The 24,072-nt window shown below is 42.3% G+C and overlaps 1 protein-coding gene and 1 non-coding gene across 2 annotated transcripts in view; one reads left to right on the top strand and one right to left on the bottom strand.

Annotated features, from left to right (window-relative positions):
- Positions 1 to 1,633: 1,633 nt before the first annotated feature.
- LOC124775549 overlaps positions 1,634 to 24,072 on the top strand; it is a 109,124-nt gene continuing 86,685 nt past the window's right edge. The window contains exons 1-2 of the mRNA XM_047250379.1: positions 1,634 to 1,815; positions 17,910 to 18,240. Coding sequence (XP_047106335.1) covers positions 1,662 to 1,815; positions 17,910 to 18,240 — 485 coding nt within the window. The 5' untranslated portion in view covers positions 1,634 to 1,661. The remainder of the gene's footprint in view (positions 1,816 to 17,909; positions 18,241 to 24,072) is intronic.
- On the bottom strand, positions 8,930 to 9,004 carry Trnal-caa. The gene has a single exon. It is a non-coding gene; the product is annotated as a tRNA-Leu (tRNA).

Raw genomic sequence — 24,072 nt, 5'->3', positions numbered from 1 at the left:
TTGCTAATGAATACTCGCAAAATTCATTTCCCGTTAAGAGCATGGGAAAGTCTTGGAATGTAAAGCTTAGATTTCCGAGATCGCAGAATTCTATGAACACTCCTTTTTCAGACCCCAGTCTCACGAGAGCATTATCTCACATATTTCTTAGGGGACTGTGTGTATGCATGAATTATTGCTTCAACTCTTTCGTGTCTGTTGAATATCTCTCTCTTCCGCAATGTCCCTTTTTCATGTCCTGCACCGTTCCTTCGATATAAAGCTTATCTCGGGTTCTTGTAATCCTTACCCTTGTTGGCTCTGGTGTGCCAAAGTCAATTCTCCAATTACATCGTATCTCACTCACATTTTTTTTTTCCAGTAACACTCCAGTACCCACTTCCGTGATCCAGCTATACCGTCTTGGTTATTTACAATCCTGAAACAACATAAAACGTTGTTATGTTTTCGCCGCCTTCTGATTTATTACCCGCAGAAATTGTATTTCTACCTTTTATTTAAAAAATTAAAGAGATATTCAATGTCAAAAACTGTTTACATTATTTTGGGACTCACTCTATATTCATCGTCGCCGGCCGTTGTGACCGAGCGGTTCTAGGAGCTTCAGTCTGGAACCGCGCGACTGCTACGGTCGCAGGTTCGAATCCTGCCTCGGGCATGGGTGTGTGTGATGTCCTTAGGTTAGTTAGGTTTAAGTAGTTCTGAGTTTAGGGGACTGATGACTTCAGTCTCATAGTGCTTAGCGTCATTTGAACCATGTTACATTCTGGAAAAAATTTGAGTCAGCATCAGTTATTTTTCTGTGCAAATAACCAATCTTATCTACTACTTTCAGTGTTTCGTTTCGTAATCTAATTCCCCGGCGTCGCCAGATTTAATACGACTACATTCATTAGCCTTATTTTGCATTCTGTTTATGTTTGGAAACACAGTCCCTTCCGTTCAACTGCTCTTCCAACTATTTTGCTGCCTCTGACAGAAATACAGTGCCATCGGCGAACCTCAAGCTTTTCTTTCTTCTCCCTGAACTTTAATTCATCCTCCAAATTTTTCTTTGGTTTCCTTTACTGCTTGCCGGACGGGGTGGCCGAGCGGTTCTAGGCGCTACAGACTGGAACCGCACGACCGCTACGGTCGCAGGTTCTAATCCTGCCTCTGGCGTGGATGTGTGTGATGCCCTTAGTTAGGTTTAAGTAGTTCTAAGTTCTAGGGGACTGATGACCTCAGATGTTAAGTCCCATAGTGCTCAGAGTCATTTTTATATTCATCGTCACTGTGATCGACACAGTTATTTTCACAGTAAGTTCTGTCTTGTACAATCAGCTTGCGATTTAGTCCTAACTAAGGGCAAGCCAGACGATTTTTGTGTCCTCTTCACGCCCCCTACAAATCTCTTAGTGAAACTCACCGTCTTCCTAAAAGCGTGACGCAGACGTACGTATAAATCGATCGAGTAATTTTCTCAGTCGGCTTTGTGTTGGCGGTTGGTCACCTTCACGGCATAAAGAAATGTGCCTGTGATCCGGGCTGATGGTGTCATCCTTCCTGTGGTGCAATCGTCCTGCGGAAAGACTTCCGCCGCACTTGTCGTTATACTGTGGGCCCGTGCTCCCAGCGACGCGGCCCACTCTGTGTTACCGCCTCAGTCTCAACAGTCAGTGATGTATCCAGCAGGCCTGGCCACGACGCTGCTGGCGCTGCTGGCGAGAAATGTCACCTCCAGCCTCGACTGTGTCTGCAACGACATCGACTACGTCACCGACGGAATCTGTGATGGTGAAGGAGTGATCTGGAAGATTTACTGCGAAGGTTTCGGTGAGTACGGTCTCGTACAGTATCGATTCACGCTTCGTCATCGAACATACAGTCATAGCTACTCAGAGACGGTTTCACTTGCTAGTACTGTTGTGAAACGAATTAAAACATTCTCGACTCAGCAGCAAAGAACTATTTTTATTAGGGGAATAACTGCACGAGGTACTGGCGGAAGTAAAGCTGTGAGGACGGGGCGTGAGTCGTGCTTGGGTGGCTCAGATAATGTAGGTCACCAGTAAAATGCAAGGTGCCATCTATGAAAACAATTGGCGGTCCGTTGACATTCTCCAACGCATGCGACTCCTAAGCAGTTATATATTCAGTAAAGCGTACTATACGGACCAAATATTTCCAGTCCCCAAGATGCAGGCCAAACACGTGATGAATCTCGCTAATAGATTTATCTGGCAAGAGCATCTGTTCAAAGTGAAATACACTACGCTGACGTCTTCCAGACAGGCTGGCGGACTCAATATGCCTGACATTAACGGAAAGCGTACTGCGTTATATATTAAACGAATCACCCACTTGTTGGACAAGGAACCTCTCAGCGTAACCAGTTGGCTCTTCCGAACCTTACAACCCACCGATTTGCACCCACCCATTGATGTACATTACAAACTACGACATGTCAAGCAGTTTTTTCTTGAAGTAAGCTATTTTGATGGACATTATATCACGCAGGATTTACCGACGACGCACCTGTTATTAAAAAGATGGACATCTCCAATAGTCCGGAATCCCACTGAACTTAAATGCCCAAGTGTTCATTGGAAGGCAGTTTGGGACAACATAAGTTTAACCGTCCACACTGCTGAGGTGGGGTCCACATGGTATAAAGTGGTAAACGATGTTATACCCACTAATGAAAGGTTGCATAGAATCGGCTTATGTGACAGTGATAAATGCGTCCGCTGTGGTCTGGTCGACACCTTACACCATCGCTTCACTTGTGGCGGCCATCCCATTAACTGGAAATGGGTGCAGCAGAGGCTGGGCCTGATTACCCGCAGCAGCCCAGCCAGCCACTGCACCGACATCCTGCTCTGGCCGGACGCGAAACATTTTCCCGCTACCAAGACAACACCGTGATGTGGATGTTAGGACAGTTTTTGACGTTTGTCATCATCCACAATAGTGAAGATAATCTCATTAGTTTCGAGGCTTATATGAGAACGGCACGTTGGAAGATGAAACGTTACCCAAATTTCAGGACGATGTTTGGTAACATGTTAGACATACTGTTTGGAAAACAAGGCGTAGGGTAATTCCCCACGCCGGTAAGGACACAAACCACGTGCAAGACTATGTAGCGAACAAAATACACAACGAACAAGAGGTTACACCTGTTCCTAGGACTGCTCCCGACTTCTCAATGGTGTTATTAACTTCATTTGACGTGTTCCTTAATTTATGTTGCCTGTGCATGTCTTTGTTATTCGCTTGTATGCTCCAAATGACTTTCTGTGAAGAATTTGGACGGTTGTGAATCAATCGACAGAACTGCAATTCTAATTCTGCCAATTATATCCAATTATATATATATATATATATATATATATATATATATATATATATATATATATATATATACACTCCTGGAAATGGAAAAAAGAACACATTGACACCGATGTGTCAGACCCACCATACTTGCTCCGGACACTGCGAGAGGGCTGTACAAGCAATGATCACACGCACGGCACAGCGGACACACCAGGAACCGCGGTGTTGGCCGTCGAATGGCGCTAGCTGCGCAGCATTTGTGCACCGCCGCCGTCAGTGTCAGCCAGTTTGCCGTGGCATACAGAGCTCCATCGCAGTCTTTAACACTGGTAGCATGCCGCGACAGCGTGGACGTGAACCGTATGTGCAGTTGACGGACTTTGAGCGAGGGCGTATAGTGGGCATGCGGGAGGCCGGGTGGACGTACCGCCGAATTGCTCAACACGTGGGGCGTGAGGTCTCCACAGTACATCGATGTTGTCGCCAGTGGTCGGCGGAAGGTGCACGTGCCCGTCGACCTGGGACCGGACCGCAGCGACGCACGGATGCACGCCAAGACCGTAGGATCCTACGCAGTGCCGTAGGGGACCGCACCGCCACTTCCCAGCAAATTAGGGACACTGTTGCTCCTGGGGTATCGGCGAGGACCATTCGCAACCGTCTCCATGAAGCTGGGCTACGGTCCCGCACACCGTTAGGCCGTCTTCCGCTCACGCCCCAACATCGTGCAGCCCGCCTCCAGTGGTGTCGCGACAGGCGTGAATGGAGGGACGAATGGAGACGTGTCGTCTTCAGCGATGAGAGTCGCTTCTGCCTTGGTGCCAATGATGGTCGTATGCGTGTTTGGCGCCGTGCAGGTGAGCGCCACAATCAGGACTGCATACGACCGAGGCACATAGGGCCAACACCCGGCATCATGGTATGGGGAGCGATCTCCTACACTGGCCGTACACCACTGGTGATCGTCGAGGGGACACTGAATAGTGCACGGTACATCCAAACCGTCATCGAACCCATCGTTCTACCATTCCTAGACCGGCAAGGGAACTTGCTGTTCCAACAGGACAATGCACGTACGCATGTATCCCGTGCCACCCAACATGCTCTAGAAGGTGTAAGTCAACTACCCTGGCCAGCAAGATCTCCGGATCTGTCCCCCATTGAGCATGTTTGAGACTGGATGAAGCGTCGTCTCACGCGGTCTGCACGTCCAGCACGAACGCTGGTCCAACTGAGGCGCCAGGTGGAAATGGCATGGCAAGCCGTTCCACAGGACTACATCCAGCATCTCTACGATCGTCTCCATGGGAGAATAGCAGCCTGCATTGCTGCGAAAGGTGGATATACACTGTACTAGTGCCGACATTGTGCATGCTCTGTTGCCTGTGTCTATGTGCCTGTGGTTCTGTCAGTGTGATCATGTGATGTATCTGACCCCAGGAATGTGTCAATAAAGTTTCCCCTTCCTGGGACAATGAATTCACGGTGTTCTTATTTCAATTTCCAGGAGTGTATATATATATATATATATATATATATATATATATATATATAATTCTCTTTCATATGTTTGCGTTTTCGTTCTATGTCGTTCTATGTCTTTGTCTGGACTGAAGATGCTCTTGTCAGTTTAACATTTTTGTTCTGTTTTGTAAGCTTACAAATGGCACTTTATTGAAATGTGTTCTTCAGTCTATTGTAGGATACAATTCGCGTTGAAACAGTTCCAGTACTTCATTATTTTGTTTTTGTACTTTTGTGCTTATATGATTGTTTTAATAAAGAAAAAAAAGATGGTAGAGCACTTGCCCGCGAAAGGCAAAGGTCCTGAGTTCGAGTCTCGGTCCGGCACACAGTTTTGATCTGCCAGGAAGTTTCATCATGAAGTATGCTTTGAAAAATACCCGTCCATAGCTGAGATAACGTTTTTATTGAGTCCAAATCGTTTCCTATATGTGCGAGACTAGGTGGAAAGCAGAGGTTGCCAGACGTGACGGATATTTTTTTGAACACCGAGGCGTATTCGTGGGGAGGTTGTGAAGTATCTTGTCATATTCGGGCCCTTTATATAGTGTATATAATTATGCGTTTCACATATTATGTAGATTCACACACTACAATACAGAGCAGCTGTAAATGGATGCAGCGAATACGAAGAGTTCCATTTGTAAATTAACTGTATTTATTCATATGAGATGTGGGTTACTGTAACGTTGAAGTTGCTTAACTAAAATAAAAGTACTTCGGTGGAGTCCCTATTTTCGGTTAACAGTGATAACTACCCGCAATCCTATCAGAAGTAATGATAGTGCCATAGATTACGGGCGACATCTTCAGAAGTAGCAGTAACCCGCAGTGGATAGGAAATGGTTTAAATGCTTGTTGAGGAAAACGACCGCCGAGATAACCTCATCTCGGCTCCTTCGAGGAAGAATGTACTTGTGCGACTCTGAGGTCACTCCTCGCGGCTAACCGTCTGTTTCTTTACAGAGATATTAAGTCCTCATCTTTTTTTCTTTACTTCGCAGCAGAGGACTCTCACTGTCTGTTTTCTCACGCATTTGCTCAAAAAGATTTCAGTCGGACTTGCCAATTATTATTCTATCCCTTCGTAAGGTAATCAGCTGGAAGAAAAGCTTTGCGCGCCAGAAGGCCCTAAAGTTACTGACACATGAAATTACACTGAGGTGACAAAAATCATGGCATAGCGACATGCGCTTATACAGATGACGGTAGTACCACGTACACAAGGTGTAAAAGGACAGAGCATTTGCGAGGCTGTCGTTTGTAATCAGGTGATTCAAGTGGATACTTTTCCGACGTGATTATGGCCGCACGACGGGAATTTACAGATGCTGTACGCGCAGTGATTGTTGGAGCTTGACGCATCGGACGTTTCATTTTGGAAATCGTTAAGGAATTCAGTATTTCGAGATCCACAGTGTCAAGAGGGTGTTGAGAATACCAACTTTCAGGGATTGCCTCTCACCACGGACAACGCAGTGGCCGACGGCCTTCACTTAACGTTCGAGAGCAGCGGTGTTTGCATAGAGGTTTCAGTAGAGTTTTCAGTGCTTAGAGTCAAGCAACACTACCTCATACAACTGTAGAAATCGATGTAGGACAAACGTACGACGGATGTATCCGTTAGGACAGTGCGGCGAAATTTGGCGTTAGTGGGCTATGGCAGCAGACGACCGCCAGTGTGTCTTTGCTAACAGCATGATACTGCTTGCAGTGCCTCTCCTGAGCTTGTGACCATAGGGTTTCCCCCTAAGTGATTCGAAACCCGTGGCCTGATCAGATGAGCCAGATTTCCGTTGGTAAGAGCTGACGGTAGGATTCTAGTGTGGCGCTGACCCCACGAAGCCATCGACCCAGGTTGTCAACGAGACACTGTGCAAATTGATGGTGACTCTGTAATGGTGTGAGCTGTGTTTATATGGAATGGACGAGGTGCTCTGGTCCAAAGGAACCGATCAATGGTTGAAAATGACTATGTTTGGCTATTTGGAGACCATTTGCAGCCAATTTTTATGGATGATGTTGCGCCATGTAACTGGCGATTTTTTGAAGAGCCTTCTGGACATTTCGAGTGAATGATGTTGCTAGCCAGAGTACACTATTGGAGGGTAGTCCTGTTAATAGGAAAAGCTAATCAGTAGAGTTACCATTTTTACAGGCTTTGACCATACGTTGTCTCTAATGGAAAAGAAAATCAGACTATTGACTTTTTATAACCAACCAACTTAAATACTAAAATACTTAGATATAAAAGTACACACTTATTCGTACTGAACATTTCACTTCAAGAAAATCTGTTTCTTACCGGAATTTACTTTCAAAAGCTATTACTCTCATTATTTATGACAATTTTATACACACAAATAATTTAAATACAAAATATCATCAAGAAGTTGTTTAATGTAATAAACTATTTAGATAGTATTTTACATATGAAAACGTAGGCTTCCGAGGCCGTTGTCACAGTCAATAAAATTCTTCACGGTTTGAGTCCGCATTCATCATCATCATCTTGGACAGTTTCCAGCCACTGGCTGGGTCTGTCGGGAACACAAGCCTCTCCATCGTGTTCTGTCTTTCCACCACTGCCCCTCTTCCACCTTCGTCCAGTTCTCTCCTCTTCTCGTCACACATTCCTTCACTCCCTTCACCCATCTATCTCTTGGTCTTCCTCTGGGCCTCTTCCCCTCCAGTTGCAGATCAAACATCCTCTTTGGAATTCTTCCCTCATCCATTCTCTTCGTGTGTCCATACCACTGCAGTCTTGATTTTTCTATCCTGTCCTGTACTGGTTCCTCCTTTAGTCTTTCCCTCACATACACATTTCGCAATCTGTCTCGTCTTGTTACACTCAACCTGCTCCTCTGGAACTTCATTTCACTAGCCTGTATTCTACTTTTGTCGCTTTTGTGCATTACCCATGTCTCACTTCCGTATGCCAATATGGGGACAAAGTAGGTTCGGTATATAAGTCCCTTGGATTTCTGTGGCACCTCCTTGCTCCAAATAAGCCCCCTAATGCATTTGTAGAACTGCCCTGCTTTTCTGCACCTTTCATTTATTTCCATTGCGTTTCCCCCCTTACTTTCAATCATGCTTCTCAGGTACTTGAAGTTCTCTACCACTTGTAGTTTTTCCCCTCCACAAGTTATATCCACATTTGGCCTATTTTTCTTCCTTGTTGTGACAATTATTTCACTTTTCTTTGCAGAGAAATGCATTCCATATTGTGCTGCCGTTGCCTCCCATACATCTAACTGCTCTTGCACCTCCTTCTCGCAATTTCCCCATAACATCAGGTCATCGGCAAAAAGCACTGCTTTCATTTTATGATCTCCAATTGCATCTGATACTTGCTGTAGGATTTCATCCATAACAATAATAAACAATAAAGGCGAAAGTGCACTTCCCTGTCGCAGCCCATTTTCCAGCTTGAACCGTGCAGTACGTTCCCTCCCCACTTTCACACAACTCTCACTTCCCTCATACATTTTTCTGACTTTTCGTGTTATCTCTTCATCTATCCCTTTTGCGTTCAGCACATCCCAGAGCTTGTCCCTACAGATACTGTCAGACGCCTTCTCAATATCTAAAAAGGCCATGATTAAGTCCTTCCCGTACTCATAGTGCCTTTCCTGCAGTTGCCTTACCGCAAATATGAGTCCGCATTGTCATCTGTAAAATTACGACGTTTCGGCGACTGTTGCAAGCCGCCTTCCTCAGGCTGTATTGCAATACACCCTGAGGAAGGCGCCTTGCAACAGTCGCCGGAACACCGGAATTGTACAGATGACAATGCGGCCTCAAACCCTGAAGAATTTTATTGACAGTATTTTACATACTTTACTTACATTCAATTCAAATAACTTCAACCTCCAGTATATCACATTTTATCATGTAGTACCAATAGGAAAAATTTTAAAGCAACAAATTTAAAAAGTATAGATGAACTATAAACAAATAGTATAATACACAGTGTCAAACACATGAGTCATTCTGCTCCAAGCTATAAGATTCTCCAGAATGAGATTTTCACTCTGCAGCGGAGTGTGCGCTGATATGAAACTTCCTGGCAGATTAAAACTGTGTGCCCGACCGAGACTCGAACTCGGGACCTTTGCCTTTTGCGGGCAAGTGCTCTACCAACTGAGCTACCGAAGCACGACTCACGCCCGCCACTCACAGCTTCGCAGGAGAGCATTTGTAAAGTTTGGAAGGTAGGAGACGAGGTACTGGCAGAAGTAAAGCTGTGAGTGGCGGGCGTGAGTCTTGCTTCGGTAGCTCAGTTGGTAGAGCACTTGCCCGCGAAAGGCAAAGGTCCCGAGTTCGAGTCTCGGTCGGGCACACAGTTTTAATCTGCCAGGAAGTTTCATATAAGATTCTCTTCATATTTATATGCAATGCCACCATTTTTAACAATTTTCGTGTTTTCTTTAATGCATTAAATTCCTGCGTTTTTCGACCCATACACCAACATATGGCTATTTGCGGTTGCTTTGGTTTGCACAATTACCAGCTTTCCAGAGGTTTTCTTTGCTTGTGTTAAGAATAAGGACAAGACTCATTGTCTCCATGACAGTAATCATGGGGCTGGAAAGGATAGCTACACATCTTTTGATACATTGACAGCACAGATTTGGGTAAATAATTGTATCTACGTGTCAAGCAGACGTAATGCATTACCTTAAACGACATAGTGTTCTAACACTACAACATAAAACATTATTTGCATAAATGTGATTAAGTTTCACCACACTACGCAACTGTCAATATTCACTTGCATAAATACCGATCAGCCTCTCCCATCCAATCTACAATTATTTTCCTCTATAACACTTTTCCGTTATTTGAGGTGAGTTATGTACAAAATATGTGGATTTGTTCGTCGGCTTGGGACACTTACCTGCTTGGATTTATAGATGTGTGGATAATCTCCATGTTTTATGTGCACTGCACCATCAAAAATTCCTACTACGAACCACACTCTGCAGCATGTGTAGATGTCGAAGCGTTTCCAACTCTAGCAACAGCTTCAGTTCTCACATCATTGCCCCTATACTTACTGCACTAAAATGCTTACCGATCACGTATGCTATTTGACTCTCACAGGCAAGGCACGTGACGTCTCTGTGTGTGTACGGTGAAGCTGGCGATCTGAGACAGGCAGAGGACGTAGCACATCAACAGACGCTGCCGGCATGACGTCTTGCTGCTGTACAGCCTGTCCCTTTGTTCATTTACAGATATGCATCAAGATGTGGTGCTGATGTATATGTGGGCGCAAGACACACGCTATTCCAGTATTTGAGGTGATGCTCGCTAGCTGGCGCAGCAGGCGACTGTGTAACTTAAGTAAAACCTTAATATCCTAATGAAATTTAAACGAAGTACAGACTATAAATGTATTTGCAGCTGAATTATTAGCATCAGTACAGCTCATCTTATAACTGAACTAAAAGGGCTTTAACTGATATCAATACGACACGGCAATAAGGGCTTAATAAACTTATATGAAACAAGTGATCTAATTTTATGTAATGCCCTACCAAAGTGGTAATTCACAATGATTCGCTGGGCGCAATTCGTGTCTCTGTTTAAGTGGCACACACGATCTCATAATATAAAGAACATCATTATCAAATAAATTATGGACCATATATGAAGTCAAAAGATGGTAGACAATTATTCTCATAATGACGGTAACAAGTAATAACAACAGATTACTTGGCTATACAAGAGAAAAAAGATACGAAATAAGTGATACTGCAAAGGACATGAAAACATATTATTAATGTATAAAACTGCATGTGGCTCAGTACCATGATACTAATACTCTCCACCACCAGGTTGACATTCCTGCTCTTAAGAGCAGAAACGTGCAGATGAAGTAATTATGTGCTATGAACATTGCACCAGTGAAATCAGTCCTCGTATGCGTCCAATTCAAGGTGTTAATATTACCCAAGGTCTAGGTTAAAATGGGTGTAAAATAGGAACCAATGTGATAAAACTGTCTCCGTCAGACAAAGCGTAATAATTTATTTCTGTATGTCTGTATTGTATGTAATGTGCATGTGTTTGAAAAGAATATGATGTAATTTTTTAAGGCTAGGTGTGAATGTAACGATACATCGATTACTGCCAACAATTTAACAGTAATTCCTAGTATAATTATATAATTAGTGTGCTTATCTGCTTTTCTCAATTTCCACAGACATGATAAATGTATGAGTTTGTAGTATATACTAACTGCAGCTAGCAATAAGTTGTCGCTCAGGGCTTAGGTAGTAATGTTTCCCGGGTCTCAGGTGCAGCAGGTAAATGACAGGAAACCAATATGAGTAAACTTCTGTTTACAATATACATGTATATATATATATATATATATATATATATATATATATATATATATATGTATATGTATACAGAGAGTAGTTGTAAAGACGAGTCATAGTTGTTGCCTAATGGTAAATGGTAATGTTGCCAAGGTGTAGATTATAGCAGGTATAAGTTAGGAATTAAAATGATTGATCTGCCTATCTAGAACCGAGTATAATAACGTATTCCTGAATATCTGCATTGTACATCATGTACATGTGCCTGAAAAGATGTAGCAGTAGTTCAACCAGGTGTCAGTCTCAACATATTCCTTGGTTACTGGCTTACATTAAATATAAAATAACAGTGTGAAAGTCCTGAGTATTCCTGTTTGTTCCTATTTGATGCTGAAGACGTGATTTCAAGATATTGTCAGTTCTGAAGCCTACTGTGATATTACATTATTTAATGTAGTGCTCAGTTTGTTCAGATATAATCCCGCTGTAAGGCCTTGAAATGTATCTTTTACTTTCCTTTTTATAGTTTTTTCTAAAGACATGTTTATTTTTACTTAATTTATTGACAACATTATCACACCTGTTTCTTTGTAATCGTTAATATTTGTTATCTATTTAAATATCAGAAGATGCTTCAGAATCACGTTTTGTGGCAATGGCACGTTAAGTAACTGCTGTACCCTTGTGCGGCAATAAGACATCTTATATTGTACAGCATATTGTACAGCATTTATGATGGTGTGTGTACATATTAGTTTGCTATAAATACTGAATATGTGTTATACCTTTAGTAGGCTCTTATTATCATTTTATCTTCAGTTATGTCATTTCATTATCAGTTATTATCAGTCAGAGCTCTGGTTGTTCAATTTTTTAAGATGGACTGTACTGGTGAATTTTAAATAAATTTATATCCTGTTTTTCATTTAAATTTCATTAGAATATTAAAATTTTACGTAAGTTACACAGTCGTCTGCTAGCACCGTCTAGACATCATCGCCTCAAGCAGCTCATCAAAGGTAGCAGCCATCAGACATGTCATTACTGCAGTTGTGGCAACTCATGTTTAGGTGATGTGTATTTCAAATACTGTGTTTCTTGAGCATTGTAATGACCATCAGCTGCAATACTACACTCATATACCATGTTGTAATAACGTACTTTACGATGGTCTCCTCTATAAGATAACACAAATAGTGATTAAACTGTGTCAGTTACTAAGTTTTAAAGCATAACGTCTTAAGTAAGACGATAACTGTTACATGTACATATTCATTCTAGTGGATAGTTCTGAGTTTTGTCAATATGTTCCCTCATTTTCACTGCCTCTTTCTTACCTTAACATACGTTTTTCAGTTTTATGACCTTCGTTGTACTTGATTTGTCGTGAACGATATAAAGTTCTTTCACCTATACATAATGTAAGGATGTTGCCTCTTTTACAAAAGATTTTAAAGATGTGTTGAGCGGTTGTGGTAATTACAATATCAAGAATATTTTTATGGTACGCCTCCTGTTATTACATCTTGTTATATGCATTTGAACTTTGCTATAGCTTTGTGTGAAATTTCGTATTTTGGATCTGTAATTTGGTTTGTATAAGCTGTTTATGTTGCGGTATTCATTTAGGCAACTTTAAATCTTAGATGTGAAGATGACTTGTGTGCAGCAGAAACTGTTAATCAATATAAAAAGTTATTTGTTATCTTCACTTCGAGGACTTTCAACCCTTAATATAAAAAAAGTCTTATATTTGTTGCATAACATATTGGAAGTCGAAGTACCTCAAACAGAATGCACTTCCCCGTGGTAACAATCATAGATCCTGGAAAACTTGGTTCATACGGAAAAAGACTGAAGCTTTCTGCACATGTTACGTGATGGACCACGGTTCAAGGCAATCAGAGGGAGTCAATATTGACTTACAAGTAAATTATAACTAATGATCACAGAAATAGTTATTAAATGGAGTGCTATCAAATTGTTCATGAAATGATTTTTTTTAATGGGCGACTTAGCATGGATAGAGAGTCCTCCAACATACGTAGAAGTAACCACGGAGAATTAGTTTGGCACTCTTAATATCTGTGTTTTGTGTTAATTACCTAGCAGAAACTTTTAACACAAACCTCAAGTTGTGAAGGTGTCTATATCGAAGTGCTACATGAAAAAGCTGCAGATGCTGATACGATTTGAGACTGGTGTCTAGAGAGACAACTTGGTTGTAAAGTTCATAAATAAAAAATTCGGCAGGTCACAAATCGGAACATGTCACCTCGTAGAAATTGTTGGGTATAACAATTTGTGGAGGTATGATGTGGTACTGTCACACTGGAATAATAGCTGGAGAAGCAAGTACTAGACTATGGTCCGTTAGTAGAAAACTGGAAAAGGAATCAGTGTATACATGCGGATGAGAATGAAACGGTTGTTACTCGAGTCTATAGGATCAATATCAAATGTGACTATCTGGCGACATCAAACATACATACAGAGGGCAAAACGGATGGTCATAGGCTTCTTTCAGGGTGTCATGGGAATCTTGCAGAAGCAATACTGCAGAAGATGGAGATCAGCTACACCACAAGAGACTGCGAAGTATCAAGATCAGTACTAAGCGAGGATTCTGTGATTAAACTAGAGCCAACTACGCATCATTCGCTTAGGCACCACGAAGACAAGGTTAGACTAATTACCTCATGGCCAGAGTAACTTAGGAAGTCATTCTTACAGTGCACCTGTACACAGTTCTGCCATCTTTGACATCAACTGTGGCTCTAAATTGGCTGGTCGTCTAGTCGAACAGTGCTTGGATGTGAGGGGAGCATATGTCGTTCAGTGCTACCTCAGCTCTGTCTCAGAGGTCAGTGGCTGCTGACTGGTGGCTTGCCAGTCTCTCAGCAGCCTGCGACAAAATGTTTACAGTGGCTGGCAGAACTGGGGAAAATCCTGATCAGGGGAAACTTCTAAGCTCTGTATCCACCGTATTGAAGAATGGCGTGACACCATGGGCACCATGTAGTCTTGAACTTATTTGTGTAAATATAATGCCTGAGTCGAACATATGGCAGAGTCATCGGCTTGAGAAGTCGGAAGTGCAGTGAAGACTGTCCAAATTAACGGATATGAAATATGTGTCAGATGGCACACTGTAGTATGGCACTAGGTGCTGGGCGTGCATGACAGTGACAAATGCAACCTGACAACCTTCTCTCTCCTTGGAGCGTCAAGACAGGGAAACGTCTGTCGTGATGCTGAAGTCAGAACAGGGACTCGTCTCGAAAGACGACGTGTTTAACCTTTCAGAAGGTCGTCGTGCAGCACACCATTACTGGCGATCCTTTCTCTGTGTCCGCGTTGAGGGTACCCACCACCACGGTCGCCGTGCTGACGGTCAGCTGAAACACTGATTGTTTTCCCGTGGAAACATGTGGTGCATTTGACGCCATGTTGACGTTTATTCATTTCATGCTGTTGTGATTTTAATAGTTGATAGTGTTGATGTAACTAGAACTTGAGTGGCTGCCTAGGTGGGATGTTAGCAGATATTTACATAAGCCACTTAGAACAAACATTTTTCAAGGTTAACAGTCACATAAACAACCAACTCATCTGCTACAAAAGGTAATGTTGATAGTACAATAATTCTTTCTGATGGTACCTATGGGTAAATTGTCACATTAGCGTCAGATCTAAGCAGCATCAACAGAAACGTTCAGTTCACTGTTGTACATGAGACCACCAACAGCACCAATTTATTAACTTAAAAATCACCAACAAGAACCACAAACACCATTTTCAAAATTATAGAAAACCGACAACTACTGATGTGTGTATCAACAGCTCATCTTGTCATCCAAATCAGCATAACATGACATATTTTAGCTCCACGCTAAATGGCATATGTAAGACTGCACTTGAACCAGTTGAAAAAGAAAGCAATGTCAATAAAGTCATAGCCTCAAAATACTGATACAGCTCTCTCACGATAGATAGACTATCATGAAAATCCAAAAACTTTCAGACAACAAAGCTTCTCATCAGAGAACAAAGCACTTAACACAAAATAAAGTAAAAAGCACTAGAAATATGCACTACTTTTCTTAGGGAGCATATCTTACAAAACAAAAAAGCAATCCGTTTCAAAACACAAACATTTAGATAAGCTTCCACACAAATAACGATCTTGAGCAGATAGCAATTCACAACTTAAAGAATAATGAACCCCTGTACAGAAAATCTGCCTGATACAAACTCAGCTGCCAAAGTTGCCCTTCCTACTATATAGGATGAATTGAAAGGAGCTTTGTGACTCATTTGAAAGAGCATATAGTTGTCATACGTTTGAACAACAGAAATAAATCTATGTGCACAGTGTGCACAACTATCGACAATCACAGAGTAAAAAGCACTGAAGACCACATACAAGTATGACATGATGCTGGAAAATGTGGCTTTACGAATTTGCTTGAAGAGATTGAAATATATGTACATAAAAGAAAATCACCACGAAGTCTGAGCAAAGAATAGACTGAGCTAGTCAGTGGCGCCTTTCTTGAAAATTTCATTCACCTGCTTTCTAGTTTAAAATAAGCACAACACCATTTCACAGTAACAAGATGCAGGCACTAACTCAACTTGAAATAGTACGTAAAATATAACACCTTCCTTATTCATACAATGTCTTCAACTAGCTATGAAGCTTTAATTTAATGTCCACTATTGTGATATTCAATTATGTACGTCTATCCTTCATTATTTACTTTGCTTGCTGTGTATACTACAATATTGATGTGCCATTCCAGTAACGGTTTATAACAAACTGGCTTGTTTATTTGTTCATCTTGATTTTCATCAGTTGTCATTTAATATAACTTGCAAGTAATGAAACATTTGCAGTTTGTGAAATTTCTACTGTCACATCAATGTACATACCAAAATATCTCTGAGAATGAAATTCTTTAGCATTTTTCAAATGGTTCAAATGGCTCTGAGCACTATGGTACTTAACAGCTGTGGTCATCAGTCCCCTAGAACTCAGAACTACTTAAACCTAACTAACCTAAGGACATCACACACATCCATGCCCGAGGCAGGTTTCGAACCTGCGACCGTAGCAGTCGCACGGTTCCGGACTGTGCGCCTAGAACCGAGAGACCACAGCGGCCGGCTTTAGAATTTTTATGGTTGTGAAATAGCCACACTTCCATGTAGTAAGATTTTTGATGTTCATGAGTGGTGCTTACACTGAGTGTGTACACATACAAGATTGATTATTTAATCCGTAATTGGGAACAACTCAAAACAGAAATCAGATATAGCAAAATGCCTTAGATAAAAGATACAACTGACAAAGAGGGTAACGCATTGCTACTAATTGCCTTGACTTACAATGTCATTTTCCAGACTATTTGGAGAATAAATTTATTTATTTAAATGGGAAACCTAATATTTGATTTAAGATTTGGAAAGAGTAGCAACTTTTACCTACGAAATAATACACTATACAGAGTCATGACAAGGTTTAATGAAGGTCAAATAAGCAAAGTTGTTTTTAGTTGTGCTACTTATTAAGTCAGAATAAAGGAGGAATGCAACAAAATACACAGTTAGATATAAATTAGAAGGGGCAGGAGGGTCACGTGTGATTACCAATAACAGTGATCTTAAAGGTAATCATTGATGGTCATTCGAAGGCTGAGTTCTGTTTCAGGGAAATCCCTGTTTATGATGTCGAATTTGGAAAGAACAAAGAGAAACTCTAACTTCAAATTGTAAGTAAGGTATTTATTGACAAAAAAATACAACACAATTTATAAAAGTTATTTTGGCATCTACAAGACAGAACAAACATCCACAAGATATAGATCATTAATTTACAGTCGCTGAGTGAGTTCCATCACATCTCATTCCTCAGGACGTCGCTCCGAATCTCTATCTGACATTATATTGTGCTTTATCCCTCCACTATCCCGGGTTAATCCCTAGTACAACTAAACACATATTTGCTTATTTGACCTTCATTAAACAAGGCTATGATCTTGAATAAGTATCGTTTTAAAAGCAAAATTTTTCGCTCTTTTCAAATCTTAAATCAAACAGAATGCATACAACTAAAAAAAGAGAAACACTAAACTTTAAATCACGTTCATGTACCGGCCAACATTAGTAGAAATGTGTGACCCATGTTTGCCACCCCATCTGCAACGTTTATCTCAAACATTTTACTGTATCTCATTTCTATCCCTATTTATACCCCATTATGGATTAAAATAGTTAACAGTGAGTATCAAAAAGTGCTTTATACAGTCCTCTCTATGCACAAAACAAGCAGTCCGCATTGCAACATAATTGTGCGCTATTTTCAAAGTAAGTAAATAAAATATTATTTATAGTGTTCTGTTTGCATCGTTTGAAATTGGTATGAGGCACAGTTACAGATAAATAGACAGTTTATCACGTCATATTTTGGTTGTAGGGCACCATCACTCCAAGAAATTTGTAGCACATGGGGGAATAAATGAGGAAATTAATCCAAACTACCACAAAAAGATGTACCTTAAAGTCAACAAGCCGTCTGATGATGAACCTATCGATTCGAAACCGGCAACAGCGCACTGTAAAAGGTGGCTGGTTACTGTTACCTTTTCTGCAAACTTCAACCTGTGGTCAATAAAACCTGTCTAAGCAGCTGGTACGGTAGCCTCACGGTGACTGACCAACGTTCCACAGATGATTACTGGGTGCACGAGACGTGCGAGACCCTCGCACCGCCGTCCGTGGCAGCGCTGGCCCTGGCACGCCTGGTGCCGCGCAGCTGGAGCCGCGGGCTTTCCCCACCAGTGGAGTGGGAAGCCCCGCGACCTGCAGGGGCAGTCCGGCGGCCTACAGGGGGAGTCCCGTGGCCTGCAGGGGGATCCCCGGGTCCCACGGCAGAAGAGGGGTGCGGCGGCGCCCTGGAGGCGGTCCGCGGCCTTCAGGGACAGCAGGCCAGGGAGCTGTTCTATATAGACATTCCGTGCCACATCGCTACCAACTGCATCGACTCCTGCCGTGTACACGGGTGAGTATACCACTAAAGGCCACATCTAGTAATCATACGCCTGATCCGCTCCTCTGCTTCTTAAATTTATTCTTTACGCTGCCAACTACTTTTCTTATTTTCTCAGACTGACGTCCATCAGTAAACATTGGTCACTTCCTACGAGACATTGGATCAACGCTTGTGACTCCTGTATACGCGAGAGACGTTTCGTAAATGATGCACACAAACTTTTTGTTTCACTTACACATTTACTTATTTCTTGCTTTTTCAATATATCTTTACAGTCCTTGAATACATTCTCCCTGCTTCTGTACAACTGAACCCCAACATCTCAGAAGCCCTATTATTCCATCCAAGACCTCTTCCTTTCGTCTATCGAATGTCTTGAGTAACGATGGTAGGAAGCTCTTCCAGTGAAAGATAACGACGTCCATGTGTGTCTTTTCAGCTTCCACAACAATTAGAAGTGTGGTCGGCTCATGTCCGAGCTGTAGGGAGGCTTGGGCAACGCTTTCCATTCGCATTCGCGCAGTTTATGGGTTGCAGCACTGCCGATATGCGAGCGAGTATCATCATAGAGAATGAGCCTTGAGCAAATGACGACGGGTTTTGTGCATTTTTCTGCCCACGTTTTGCATGAATTTACGATAATACACTGCTGTCACACTTCTTTTACGAGGGACTCCATCAGTCATGACGATTCCTTGGTAATCATAAGTAAACATCATCAATTGCTTGAATTCTGAATGAACGAGTCGAAAATGTTTTGGAAGTGGAGAATATGAAGATTTTCACTCACTGGACTGTTATTTCTGTTCCGCTTTCATCAATAACGACAATTCGACACAAGAATGCTTGACCTTCACTGCCGAATCGTTGTTTGAGCAAGGTTATAATGTCCATACGTTTATGCTTCTCTTCAGCAATCAGTGTGGGACCCAAGTCCCAGAAACTTTTCTCTTCAACAAACTATTTCTCATAATACGGAATGTCGAGTTTGGGGGAATTCTTGTGGCTTCAGAGAGTTACTCACAAGTCGTACAGCTATCTTCTTCAAGAGCGTCTGCCACAAGTTCCGCACTTCGTTCTTCTGTTGACGTTTTTGGCCTTCTGAGTTCTGGATTGTCGCGTACGCTCATACGACCTCCACTGAAACGACTAATGCAACGTGAAACTGTACTAGGGTGCACTGTAAACTCACCACAAACTTCACTTAACGCACTGTGGATCTTGATGAACGATGTCTGGTCTTCAACAGTCACATTACCGAAGTCCCCCACAGGGTCCATTTCTACATCTCGTCAATTTCAGATCAGAGTACACAGCGAAAAAACAAAAACTGTGCTTCTTCCTCAAACTACCAATTAAATTTGACGTAATTCTCGTTGTTGTTGCATCAAACAATCCGCAGTAATACCAACCTCTGTATTATTTATGAAATGTCCTGTATAAGAAGGATAAAAGAACGAACCCGAAAAATTACAGGCCATTATCTTTAACATAGATTTACTGCAGGATCCATGTTCATGCGAAACCCAGCTTGCCCTTTTCTCATGTGAGATCCTCCGAACCTTTGATGAAGGGCATCAGAGGGATTCCATATGCCTAGATTTCCGAAACGCACGTGACACGGTGCAACACTGCCGACTGTTAACGAAGGTACTAGTATACGGACTAGGTTCCCAGATACGTGAGTGGCTAGAAGAGTTCTTAAGTAACAAGACCCAGTACGTTGTTCTCGACGGTGAGTGTTCATAAGAGATGAAGGTATCGTCAGGTGTGCCCCAGGGAATTGTGAGGTGACAGCTGCTATCTTCTATATACATAAATCATCTGGTGGACAGGGTAAGCAGCAGTCGGCCGCTGTTTTCTGATGATGCTGTGGTGTATGGGAAGGTCTGGATACAAGATGAGTAAACCAAAATTTGGAGTTATTGTGATAAACGGCAGCCATCTCTACACGTAGAAAAATGTGAGGTAATGCAGATAAATAGGAAAAACAAACCAATAATGTTCGACTACGGTATTAGTAGTGTGCTGCTTGACACAGTCATGATGAATAAATATCTAGGTGTAGCGTGGCAAACCAAAATGAAATGGGATGAGCATATAAGGACTGTAGTAGGGAAGGCGGTTTATTGGGAGAATTTTAAGGAAGTGTGGTTCATCTGTGAAAGAGACTGCATATTGGACACCAGTGCAAGTCGTTGTTGAGACTGTTCTAGTGTTTGGGATCTGCAGCAGGTCGGATTAAAGGAAGACATCGAAGCAATTGAGAAGCCGGCAGCTAGATTTGTTACTGGTAGATTCTAACAACATGCAAGTACTATGGAGACGCTTCGAAAAAACAAATGGGAATCACTGGGGCCGGCCGGAGTGGCCGAGCGGTTCTATGCGCTACAGTCTGGAACCGCGCGACCGCTACGGTCGCAGGTTCGAATCCTGCCTCGGGCGTGGATGTGTGTGACGTCCTTATCTTAGTTAGCTTTAAGTAGTTCTAAGTTCTAGGGGACTGATGACCTCAGCAGTTAAGTCCCATAGTGCTCAGAGCCATTTGATCCATTTTTGAATCACTGGAGGGAAGACGACGTTCTTTTCGAGAAACACTATTCAGAAAATTTAGAGAACCAGAATTTGAGGCTGACTGCCAAATATTTCTACTGTCGCCAAAGTCATCTCGCGTAAGGGCTATGAAGAAAAGATCACAGAGATTACGGCTCGTACAGAGTCAAACAGATAGTAGTTTTTCCCTCGTTCTGTTTGTGAGTGGAACAGAAAAGAAAATGACTAGTGGTGGTACAGGGTACCCTCCGTCCCGCACCACACGGTGGCTTGCAGAGTATGGATGTAGATGTAGATATACAGTAGACATCGCCTTTAGCTTTCACAGCGGCCTCCACTGGGCGGGCAAGAAACTCCAGAAGTTTCTTCAGTTCCATAACACACAGCAGAAGTTACCCCCTGACGATCATTCGGTAAAATTGCCACTCTGTAATTTGCACTTTCTTCGTTGCTTTTTTTCGCCCAGTGATAAAACTAGTCCTAGATGTTTTGCACGAGATAATCATCGGGTGATTCAGCGGGCCACTCAAGGTGTTGTGGGTTGACTGAGCGTTTGTCAGTCCAGGAATGTGTGCGTGCGGCCCCATAGACATGGCTGCTTCTCTCATCTTGCAAGATGAGAGTGTCCACGGCACACTTATCACAAAAATATAGGAGAAAGGGGATCGTTTGGTGACTGAGGAAGATGAAACCGTGGTTCGTGTCCACGGTAGCCTGAAACAGCTGGTCCAAGTGGCGGGAGGAAAACTAACCCCCCCCCCCCCCGCAAAAAATAAATAAATCACAGAACCACTTTGGACCTGAGCTTAGCCCTCTGCACACAGCAGGTAAACGTCTCTCATGGCCGTCGGTGTCCTGGGCGCCTCGCATCATTTCAGACGAGCTGAAATAGTAACATATCGGTTCACGCTAAATGCCTCCCCACAGCTGCAGCTCGCTGCCTGTGTTAACTAGCTCACTGGAGATGCGTATCTTAACTGTGCAATTGCGAGCAACGGCATTTCTCCAGGCATTCGACTCAAAGTTTCTGGTCTCTGCAATTCCCTTCGTGATGCTAGCCCGGAAAATGGTTGAGGCCGCCCTGCTTTCTATGTCACCACAATTCGTGTCGTGTTGGAAACACACCAGGAGTGTCACTCGTCTCCGCCATCTGCCGGTTACGATCTTTTTACGATCACTGCCGTTACGCAGCGTCAAGTGGTTGTGACTGGTACACCACTCCTTACACACATATTGGACGGTCCACGTTGATACACCAGAAAATCGGTAACTACTTTCATGGTACAGTCATGGGCAGTTCGAAACACAATAGCCGCTTTCTGCCATTCTTTAATATCTCCGCGTCGATACATCACAATCATCAACACGACTGAGATGGGTCGATGCAGAGATACTAAAGATACAAGGAACTGACACATCCACACAGCGATTACCTCCACATCGTCACGACTGATGACTGCATCCGAGGGCCACGTTATGGGGCGGCGAGTAAGTTACTTCACTGGTTTAATGTTTTTATGCCGTCTTTAATCACGTGAGCCTGGCAACTAATTTGGTGGTCAGCCAGAAAGCGAAAGGAAACATACTGACCTTAGTTTCCAGTCTGCACGGCCACATTCCGGTCCAGCCCACTGAAAGAAAAGTGTCTATTTCCCATTTCTTTGCGGGATCAGAACTATGACATCAGTAAAAGTTTAAAGTTCCAATCATGATTTAATTTAATTAAAGTTTCTCACAAACAACAGTTAAAATTGCTTTATGTTCAATTGAAAACAAGTCTTTCTAATCTAACAGCACCTTTATCAGTTCAGAGGCGACCTCTACGGTAACTTCCTACCAGATTGTTTTTCGCCCTGACTAGCATCACTCAATTGAAAGTTCGCAATAAATGTTCAAAAATTAATGCTCGCCATAAAAGTGGAAATTAATTCACCACTTGCCACGCGGAACTGAATTTCACACGGACGGCACACTAACAGTTACTTTACCGAATTCTAAACGATCCAGGAAGGTGTACAGTCCTTCCGAGTTCACTATCCGTTTTCACTGCCAAATACGCGCTTGTCACAGTTCGGCTCTGACGTCATCCGATGCAGAGCGCGACCAGACGTTTAACTGGCGTGGACCTCACTGTGTCTGAGAGCGAAGTGAACCTTCCTACTGCTTCAGGGGCTGTATTTATAAGGTGCCGGTGCGGACTGCCGAGAAAACATCAGTTGTCTCTGTCTACTTGCATACGGCGGCAGTCTACAAACGACCGCTATCTCGGGCACATAATCTTTAATAATATAGTTACCAATTATTTCAGAAACTTCTTAATTTTTGCTGGTATGCAGATAAGCAGTTTGAAAGCACGTAGAAAATTTCAGCTCGCTAGAATGAAAACTTTGCTTAATAGAACTTATTTAGTGAAACTAATGGTAGATTGTTGCCTCTGAACCATGCCTTTGGTAAGACTTATATCAGTTGCTATTTATGTTACAAGTCTTAAGCTTGGTGTAGTTCTATTATTTGATATATTTGATCCTCTGGTTTAACAAAAATCCTCTATCATTAAAATTTCAAGTATTTAATCTACAACACCTAGATACATTTTAGTTACAAAATTAGTTTCTATTTATTTACTCAAATATATAAGAGGTAGATTAACGTGGACTCTCTGTTACTATTTTTGGGGTGTACTGAAGCGTAAAACAAATTTTCAAGTTTCTAAGTCCGTTGTTTAGCGCCTCTGATTTTTCCGAAAAACGTGGATTCTGGCGTTAATTTTTGTTTTATGGTTTTGGAAACCAGCATCAAATACTTCTAACTTCTAACTGCACCTTCTGACCAAATTCTGGGTTCCTAGCGTCATTATTTAGCGCCTCTGATTTTTCTCTTAAAACGGCATTTTTCCGTAAACTATTAAGTTTAGAACATCAAGACTCGGTATGGAACATTATTACACTGAACTATAATTTAACAAAGTTTTAAACATAAATTTTGACTTTTAATTTCATACTAAATTGTGCTGCAGTACTTGTGCGCTACATGTAGACGCGTTAAGGTGACGTGGCGCTACTAGCAGTGAACTGGTGCAAGTCCCGGTGCACTCGCTCGCCTCTGTACCTCACACATTATACAGCACTTGGTCTGCTTCACCGTGACTGTGTGACACGGGATTACTTAGATATTTGCCGTTCCCAGGCAGAGAAAAAGCTTTCTGACCCTCATTTCGACATAAATGTACCACCAAGTAAATTACTTCTGTTCGTAATTGACTTGTACAGCTACTGCTGCTGCTAATAA

Source organism: Schistocerca piceifrons, chromosome 2 (genome assembly GCF_021461385.2).
Source record: "Schistocerca piceifrons isolate TAMUIC-IGC-003096 chromosome 2, iqSchPice1.1, whole genome shotgun sequence".
Taxonomy (NCBI): domain Eukaryota; kingdom Metazoa; phylum Arthropoda; class Insecta; order Orthoptera; family Acrididae; genus Schistocerca; species Schistocerca piceifrons.
The sequence above is the reverse complement of the archived record's forward strand: the minus strand, read 5'-3'. Positions and strand labels throughout refer to the sequence as shown.